Below are 10,297 nucleotides of genomic sequence, written 5' to 3'. Positions count from 1 at the left end.
TCTGATCTTTACTATGCAAATGAAATACTCAATAAGTATTTCTTAAAAACATCAAACCCCTTCCATTATTGTTACCTTAAATGCAAATCTAGAAAGTAAAACTCTTTCGCCTATAACTATAACGTTATCGCTGAGAGTGGAATTTACATAGTCCAATTATAGTTCTAAGGTATCATGTTCCTGTACAGCAGTCTTTACGATAACGTCACTTCCGGAATATAAACATTTTTACGGGTAAAATAGAAACACTTTATAAAGTGGTATTATGGAACCCTTCAATGCAAACCCGGATAATTAAACAATGTTTACACGTCGAATGGTATCAATAACATAATTAGACGAGTTTGTCGACGTTTTCATAATTATTCATCGATGCAGATGTTGAAACCAGATCCGTTCGGCGCATGTACCGCAACCTGCCTCCCCTTTGGCAAGAGTCGACTTACCCTATATATAGCAGTAGTAAGTACTGGAAATCTCACGGCATAATAGCATTCCGGCTCACTAGAGGACTTACATTTTCACAGGCGGCAGCACATCCGACAAACTATACAAGATGGTAAGTTTATAACTAACAATGTATATCTCTTAGAGAATCATCTCAGCTTCTACCTAGATTGATCTGTCAGTATTTTATTATTTATCGAATACTGCATTGTAGTAGAGTTTTAACATTTCTTATTAACTTGTTTTATACATCAGTTATCTATGCATTGTATTCTGTAGTGCGAACAAGTATCTAACCAAATGTAGTTTCTATTTAATACAAGTTGCGGGCAATTCTAGTTTAGTTCTGAAGCTTTGCAATTTTTTAGCGATGCAAGATTAATTGTCTTGAATTATTATAGAAATAAATAGGCATGCGAGGACAAAGTATAGTTTTTCTTAAATTATATACATATATATATTATAAATATATCTGACGTACAGGCTTGCTTCATCAAACCTGTATAGTATGGACTTGTTATATCAAACATAACTACGATGTAATAATGACGCCATGTTTGAATTGTCTTATTCCAGCCGAAGCTTTCACAAGACGAAATCGACGGTAACCTTTGACCTTTGTAGATGTGCTCCCTCATTTTTCCTTCAAAAGTACTAACTACATTCTATTCCAAACTTTAAAATCCTAGTATATCCCGGTCCTTAACTCCCCATTACTTGGATAATCACCCACTTCAAACCCTAATAATGATGGCATACTGTTCAATCTTATAAACAGTGGATGTTCGACTAAGGAGCGATGGGCTATCTATTTATTATAATACTTTATTCCTTCTAAAGAACATCCTTTGAGAACACAATTAGTTTATTTTGGTTCCCTACATCGGCTAGGTTCCTACCATGGTTTACATGTTGAGAACCTTGGCCAGCCTCCCATCCTACTAGTATTTCCTTTCCCAGTATTAAGACTACTATGTATATGACTGCATGTTCTGGCTGAGAGAAACAACTGGCCATTAGAATAACCTCCTCACTACACCTGTACAGTCGCCACTCATAACCCTAAGAACTGCTGACTGACGTCACGTTTTTGTTTAGAATCTATTAATACCCTTTCAGCATCCCCACCATAACATGTGTGAAATGGAATAGCACGTGAGTGTTGATAATACCTGGATTTTAACGTTTGTATATTGCGAGGGATGTTATATCTTGGATATTTCTTTATGGATGTAATTATTTAGATACTTTCCGAATGATAAATCTAGGATGGATTGCATTTTTGGACATTTGCCACTAGGATATTGAATTATGTAGATACATTCCGAAAGTAACATTTAAATGCGTTGGATTATATTGTGACGTTCCACATGTGATTTGGATTAATCTTGCACGCGCACAGAAAACATGTGATTTATTGATGTAAAATATCCCTATTGGACCATAATAGATATATACGTGCATATATTTGTTGGAATATGTGAATTATGAAGATACATACAGACACCTATCTATCCTACACGTGTGTAATGACTGCACTGAAGGCTTGGCAACGGTGCAAACCGAGATTCGGCACTGCCAAGGTGGAACTAACAACAAACCGTTCCCCTAGTAACCGGCGCGTGCCAAAACGGAAATACGATACGTCCCGGCAGGATTCCATATAGTTGGGGGAAGGTTGTAGTGGGGGATCATCATAGTGTAATCAGTGTCAATTAACGTCAACAGATTACCTGACAGGTCGATTATATATATACTACAGAGGGAATACTTACTGAATGTATGACGCGATTTGACATCCATTTCGTAATGTAATCCGTTAATAATGATCATTTGATTTAGTAAACTTAAAATTTGGACTAGCTTTAAAGCAAACATTATATACTTGATCACATATTTAGAGTTTTAAAGCAACCTGGTCATGGGCGTGTTTCCTACTTAGTAAGATATCAACTTTTTATTAAATTTTACACTTCAAATGGAAACAGATTCGCGGATTGTAATGGATTATATTGTACGTGAAGCGCACGTGCCGCGTCATTAACTTGTAACATAACACATGTTAGAAATAACATCTTTCATATCAGTGTCGATCTCCTTAGAGATAAAAAAAAAAAAGGAAGCGCGCGACAGGTGAAATTGGCACCAAGGATTTGGATGCAGCATTTTAAATATAAAATATCCCTGCGAGTGTTCGATTTTGTCGCGTCATATCGTAAGGACTAAAAGGTTGTGTATTCAAAAAGAAATGATGTCTATGCTATTTATACCATAATTTTGGCAAGTTTAGATTTAGTTTTGAAATCACACCGTGTAAGAACTCTTCACTATTTATCTCAACTCTCTCATCCTTCGATCCTCGATCATACCCTCGAATTTAGGTTCACTGCCAATAACTTCGAATTTGCAGAAATTTGATACCGACAATTGTATGTATTGGGCTATTGCCTTTGTAACTAAGAATACATTTTGCCTCTCAGGACGTTTTTCGTTTTATTTGAAATAATTTACAGTCTGTATAACATCCATGGAGAGATTGATAAGATCGGACATTGATTGATATCGTTTTATGTTTACCCTAACACCGCTTGGTTAATCTGCCGCCGTAAACCCAGCTTACCGTTTTCGAAGTTAATAGAATCCTCTCGAATGTGCTAGAATCTGCCGAGTTTACTCACGAATGTACCAAAGTTTACTCGAATCCGACAGAGTTTACTCGAATCCGTTATAGCTTACTATCGTTTGTGATATTTGTTTTGAAAATTATTGTTAATGTTAGCGATAGGTGTAGTTTGGAAGTAATTTGAATAATATAATGATCAGAAAAATTCGGGGAAAGCTATTAATACTTAGATATTTACACATATTACTTGAAATAATTCCACAAAGAAATTGTAATTTAATTAATAGAAATTTAGTTATTTTCGCGTTGTCACCATAATGGAGATGACACAGACAATTATTTGAATTATATATATTGTTAATATTGCTTGCCTTCCACGGGCGAACTATCACTCGCGTATTACGGCCAAATGTGTTATATCAAATAAAGCTTACGATGTCGCTCGGCAGAAAATTAAAACAAAAATGTTCAATTTCATTAGGTCTGCCATGTTTGACTTAACATACAGTAGGTAGGCTAGCGGTAAAGGTATACGTAATATGGGTTTTTGAACGTTTCCGTGATGTGATACGGTTCGTAACCAGTCAATGACGTAGTGTAGGAGGCGAGCTGATAGACAAGATAGGGCTTTACTCGCGCGTACATGATGAGTGATACACGTGCTAATAATTATACCGACAGTGTTTGTATGTATGTACCTACACGAGAGAGTATGTATACACACACGCTGTCCTAGCACTACCACATGGTGGCGTACCGTCCTATATCCATAAATGGCGCGGCGCGATGCAAGCCACTTCACATACACCGACACGCATACAGATGCGATGTGATATGATTCCGCCGAGAAAAATAGTGCACATTATAAATGACAGATGGCTTAATGTATCATGGATGATGGTGGAAAGATGGCATCATTGATTACTGTCTGGGCTTAGATACATACTACAGAACCATGAACTGTAGTGTGAGATTAAACAGCGCATAGTTACGTACGTTATCGCGCACACAAACATCGGCTTGTTGTCATGACAATGGGATCTGCGTAATATAGACCTCTTTAAGCATCATTTGAACACCATGGTATGATGCCATCACTGAGAACATTTGCGAGCATATTAATTGGAATTGGTCCCAGTTTCAACAATATTTCCTGAGTTTTAATTTTCCACACGAAAGTATTACAATATTTAAGGAAAGTTTCTTAGCTTAGACTTTTATTAACACTTTGTTTCACATGGAAACTTTTAGATATTTTAAGTTTAAAACATTGATGAAACGGGACCTGATCATGTTACATAAACGGCCAAATGGTCTCATGATAAACTTAAGTTAAAACAGCTATTGGGGATGCATGAGGTACATATATACTGCTATTTCCCTCCCAGATTAGGCGTCTCTGCGCCCCACCATCACACAATACCGATTGATGTTTTTACGTAGTTTTGATTATGACTTGTTGCATAGTTATCGTAAAATAAAGTTAATTTTATCAGATACGGATGGAAACCCTCGACCGTTAGCATTATGACTGTCTAACATGGCCAGCTCACCGTTGTGTCTGTCGATGATGACTAACGCTAAACTCACGCTAAACTCACATGTTTCTGTCTGACATGTAAGACCTCCCAACACGAACGGTCTAAGTTGACCTTGGCCAAATCCATGCCCTTGCTATCTTTGTAGACATCCTGATTTCGATTTGAATTTCTCATGACGTTATTAACTCGAATTTCGTCATCCCGTGTAATATTTCAGTTATATGATTGGTTTATGATACCAAGGCAAGGTAGCTATGTGCTAGATTATAAATATATTCAAACTATTCACTATTAAGTCGATATATCGTTATTATAAATATATTCTAATTATTCACTATTAAGTCGATATATCGTTATTATAAATATATTCAAACTGTTCACTATTAAGTCGATTAGCAAGTTCTTATTTAATAACGTGCTATCGTTTCATAAAACATTTGATATAGTAATTTGCCTAAATATAATTTGGGAAATAATTGATATTGGTATTGAAGTTATATATCATTCGTGATGTCGTTCTTTGGCTATGTTTTAAGTTCATTCGCTTAATGACAGTCGAGCATACATATTTGGTTGAGATGTTAGGCTAACTTAAAACAGATATACGGGAGCAACACGAACAAAACTACAATGTGTGTAATCTATATGTAAAATGAAAGTAGCAATATATTTATCTCATTTGTACTTTGTGTAACTTTCCAGACCTGAAGGATGTTTTCGAACTTTTTGACTTCTGGGATGGTCGCGATGGAGCTGTCGATGCCTTCAAGCTCGGTGATGTGTGCAGGTGTTTGGGAATCAACCCCAGGAATGAGGATGTATTCGCCGTAGGAGGCACACACAAAATGGGTACGTCATTGTTTTATGTGCGGTCACCAAGGTAACATTTGGTAGAAGTATTTGTTGTCATTATAATATGTAAGATAACATTTGACATTCCCGTAAAAAATGTGTATTGAAGGGAGTAATATATGTAGTCCACGATATACACAGACAACAATCACCAATGTCAAAGTGAAACGTCATGCAAATTTTCCCCAAAAAGGAAATTATTGCGACCATGGTTAAGAAAGTAAAAGTTTTTTGGAACATTAACATTATAATCCTGATGTTAAACCTTCAGAACTGGGCAAATATGGCTTCATTTTAGATGCTGACCCTGTTTGGTATGTAGGGTCATGCTGTTAGTGATAGGGGTTAAATGCTGATCCCGAACTGATTGGAATTCTACACAGATTATTTGACACTTCCATCAAGCAATAACACCAATAACACTGTATGTGATTACTGGTTACAGGCGAGAAGTCCCTTCCCTTCGAAGAATTCCTCCCCGCCTACGAGGGTCTCATGGATTGTGAACAGGGAACATTTGCCGACTACATGGAGGCTTTCAAGACTTTCGACAGGGAAGGACAGGGATTCATCTCCGGAGCCGAACTTAGGCACGTCCTCACCGCCTTGGGTAAGAAATTATTCCATCATGCTTTAGATAAGTGTTAAAGAAAGACAATAGTAATGAATTAGCGAATGCGTCCCTTGCCTCTTTAGAAATGAAATTAAGAAATCTTCGGCGCGTTTAGTAAGGAATTAGGCATATCCTCACTGCCTTAGATAAGAATTGAAATAGTCCCTCGATCATCGCCTAGATAAGAGATTAAGGAAATCTTCGCCGCCGTAAATAGGAACAAGGGCGCGTCCTTTTTGTTAGGCTTCATTCTATCATCATAGCTTCCACTAAAGCATGTCAGACACATCAGCTGATATTAGTATCGTTTCGTATGGATCTGGGAATTACAAATACATGTCCCAAATATAATCTGTGGGTGTGTAGAGATCCGTGTCGATGTCCACAGACAACTGCGTGGTTTTAAATAATGAGGACGTGTTGTAGGATGTCTTGAAATAACTATTTTACGGAGTCCGTTGTTCAAAGTCACTAGCAAAATTACAATTCTAGTTTAAAACTAAAATAAAATACCGATGATATCAGTTAATGCTGCGATGATACAATTAGTGTTGATAGCGTCACCAAGATCAATGTCCAAAGAAAAAACATATGGTGAAGTTAGTATTGGTACCAAATAAAAAAAAACCTCTTCTAGTAACATACCCTTGTCTAACCCACGTTAGAATACTAGCAGATGTTGTCTTTCCCACCTTTAGAATATCAGTGTTTCCCAGAACATTGCTACTTACCCCACCACGAGAATACTGTGATTGTGATAGGGTGTTGACCTTCCAGATTTAGGTCATGGCATATTTCAACGTGACGGGCCATTTTAAGGGATATCGTAATGTGACATTGTCATCACATGCCCTTTATTAAACTCTTAGGTTGATTATAAATGAGTAAACGGACTTATGGTCAGTGCTAAGTTTAGGATCAGGATTGTTAATGTCCATTGTCATTTACACTGTGCCATTGTACATTGTATTCCTTACCTAAGGCACCAGGACGGTGTTTAATCTAGCGGAGTTTGTTTGATATGTATACAAGTATATTCTAGTTTGACTGCATTACTATGTTTTGGTTGACAGGTGAGAGATTGTCAGACGAGGACGTAGACGAAATCATCAGACTGACAGACTTACAGGAAGATTTGGAAGGAAACGTGAAATATGAAGGTGGGTACTTAGTACTGATATACAGTTTGATTGTTAGGGTGATGTCAAACAATTCCACACATAATGACTATTTCGTGAGTGTCATGTCAGACCACTTATGTCCTATTTATCGATAAGACATTGATATATAAGGGATATTTACTTTTATTTTAAATGAAAACCAACACCATTGTAACATAACAAACAGCCAAACATACAACATTTACGATAGGTTTGTTGTTTCCTGTACCGTAATATTGATTGTCTCTCATTACCATGTACAGTTCAATGCTGACAAATTTACTTTTTTTTTTTATTTCAGACTTCGTGAAGAAAGTGATGGCCGGTCCATACCCCGACAAATAAACGATTGCCGCATTCGGAATTCAAATGTGAAACCGTTTCCAAGATTAAAATTGACATTTTTTGTAAAAAGAAATTTCGTTTCATCGATCAGTCAAAAGTTCAAGGGTAGGTCTTACAAAATGCTGCCAGCTTCCGAGTCATCCAAATGCTTAACAACAAAGAACACAAAAAGAAAATGCCGTCAGCTTTCAGTGCCAGAAATAAGATCTTATAACAACACCAGACTGTACACAGCATCCCCGTGTTTTGTAAGACTTTCCCTTCACTCAACATCAATTTTGCCGTGTTGATAATGTTACAAATTTAAATGTTATTAATTTATATTGCATTTATATATATATATATCAACCTTTAACCGGTACCGGTTAGATATGACATCACTTCCGGGTCACGTGGCCCGATTTTGTACAGTATGTTAAGGTTGTTTATTTGTAAAGAATGAATGAGGTTGAGGACTATGTGAACAGGATATTCCCTTTTGCATCCTCGAAGTGTGAACTAGTGCAATATTTATTATTTTCCCAAATAAAACTGTTTCTTCCTACAACCGTTTTCTGTTCATACCTATGAAGTTTGTTGTACATTTTAATATGTATAATACTGCTACATAATATTCCTCACTTTAAGTTTACGAAATGTACATCTTCACGTTTGCTAGTAGAGTAGAAGTGTATTTTTCTGTATGTAGACTTTTTGTACATCGGCCATACTTCCAAAACCTTCACGAGAAGCCTTTTCTTCAATCTACAGAAAATGTCGGTGAACTATTTAGGAAATGTGACATCAGAAAGACTAGGAGAAATAACATCTAATAAAGACACTTCCTGTCCTCAAACTTCTCTCTTCTGTCTTATTTCTCCTGTCATCCTACTGCTTCTGTGGATTACAGAGATGTATAACCTGGTGTGTGTTAATTGTTTACCACTTCTGTTCTCAGAAATGGAGATTCATTCCTTGTGTTAGGACGTTCATCTTGATAACAGTTGTAAAATAGAAACTAATTCTCATTTCAATTAAACGAGATCAAAATTATATAAAACTATACAAAATGTATCTAAAAAGGGAAATAAAAAAGATTGATCAAGCCAAATACACGTGATAAACTGATAACACAATGAAACATACAAATAAATTGATATTACTTATTATTTAAATGTGTATAAGATGACATATTATTATAGATATACTCACTGTACACACTGTCGCTCTTAGAAAGAAATCCACAAAAGATGACATTTATGTTTATGACTTAAAACATGTGGGGTATATTTTAGTAAGAACGTTCTACACCGACTACGTACTGATATAAGTGGTTACGCTGCACTATGTAGGCTTACTATCTTTTGTCATAGCCATAATAAGACAATCGCTATTGGACGTTATATTGATTATTACAGAAAGAGTTTAATACTAAGTTTATAATACATATACTACATAGCAATGCATAAAGCATGACTAAGTTTTAGTTAGCTTTTACAAACATAATTGCATACTCATTGTATGTCTAATATTTATGATAAAAACATACATGACATTGTTTTATTGTGATAGCAGACGATGACATGACTATTGTTGAGTTACAATTCAAAACAGACTTTCACCCAAATCTCTGTCACTGGAACACACTGTTAATTCTGAGTTCTAGTCGATCCGCAGGCTCCATGACTACTGTTACGACAATTACATCCGTCGGTGATTTAATCCAAACTTATCAATAATGAAGCTACATCAACTCTTTAGCTGAATTGTCTTACAAATGAGAGTGTATCATACAGCTGTCCTTCCTGAGTTACTACGTGTCGTAGGATAAAACAAGTTGACAGAATGAAGTAGTTAACAAGGATTTGGTTTGTTTGTTTTTGTTTAACGTCCTATACACAGCCAGAAGCTGGTGAAAATGTATATATGTAAAATGTTAACATGTGTTCCCTTACACACAACAGTTTCAGAACATTGTGATAAATGTGGTGAACTCCGATCGGATATAATCAGACATTACCTGACTTCCTGTAAGGTTACCTACGCCCTGAGAGATGTGTTCAAAGACAAAATTTTAAATGAATATGGTATACCTCCATATCTAGCTGTAAGTAACATGGAAAATGAAATTCTTGTACAGACTATGTTCAAAGGCAAAATCAAAGACTGTGTATTTGATAATGATGAGCATTGTAACTCATTTCAGAATGATTGCGCGTCATTCTTGTACATGGCTTCGAAAATATATTTCCAATAATGAAAGAAAATGTCTGTTATAAACGGAAATGAATAATGAACATTGATCTACAAACGTCTTTGTAAATAGTATTTATTACATTGTATTTGTACTCTCTTTAAAAGAGGAATAAAAGAATATTGATTGATTGATTGCAACCCAGTGGTGGAGGGCTAGTGTTAAAGTGTCGGTACACCTTAACCACTCGGCCACCGCGGCCCCTAGTTAACAAGGACAGAATGAAGTAGTTAACAAGGACAGAATGAAGTAGTTAACACGGACAGAATGAAGTAGTTAGCAAGGACAGAATGAAGTAATTAACAAGGACAGAATGAAGTAGTTAACAAGGACAGAATGAAGTAGTTAACAAGGACAGAATGAAGTAATTAACAAGGACAGAATGAAGTACAGTGGAACTTCGTTAACTCGAACTCGGATAACTCGAATACCCCGCTTAACTCGAAGTACCTCGCCGGTCCCGGCCGAATTCTCTCTTTATCT

At 36.2% G+C, this 10,297-nt stretch overlaps 1 protein-coding gene across 1 annotated transcript; it reads left to right on the top strand.

Annotated features, from left to right (window-relative positions):
- Positions 1–370: 370 nt before the first annotated feature.
- On the top strand, positions 371–8,416 carry LOC117342166 (myosin essential light chain, striated adductor muscle). The gene is made up of 6 exons (XM_033904178.1): positions 371–559; positions 1,024–1,051; positions 5,314–5,460; positions 5,909–6,073; positions 7,150–7,236; positions 7,538–8,416. Exons 1-6 carry the CDS (start codon positions 557–559, stop codon positions 7,579–7,581), a joined length of 474 nt encoding a protein of 157 aa, XP_033760069.1. The 5' UTR covers positions 371–556; the 3' UTR covers positions 7,582–8,416.
- The last annotated feature ends 1,881 nt before the right edge of the window (positions 8,417–10,297 follow it).

This window comes from Pecten maximus, chromosome 14 (assembly GCF_902652985.1).
Source record: "Pecten maximus chromosome 14, xPecMax1.1, whole genome shotgun sequence".
NCBI lineage: Eukaryota > Metazoa > Mollusca > Bivalvia > Pectinida > Pectinidae > Pecten > Pecten maximus.
This window is presented reverse-complemented; position numbering and strand designations above follow the sequence as displayed.

Excerpts from the sequence above, each read along its gene's own strand:
- LOC117342166 (XM_033904178.1), top strand. Across the intron at positions 1,052-5,313 it reads TTCACAAGACGAAATCGACG|ACCTGAAGGATGTTTTCGAA; the intron begins GTAACCTTTGAC and ends GTAACTTTCCAG. Across the intron at positions 6,074-7,149 it reads GCACGTCCTCACCGCCTTGG|GTGAGAGATTGTCAGACGAG; the intron begins GTAAGAAATTAT and ends TTTGGTTGACAG.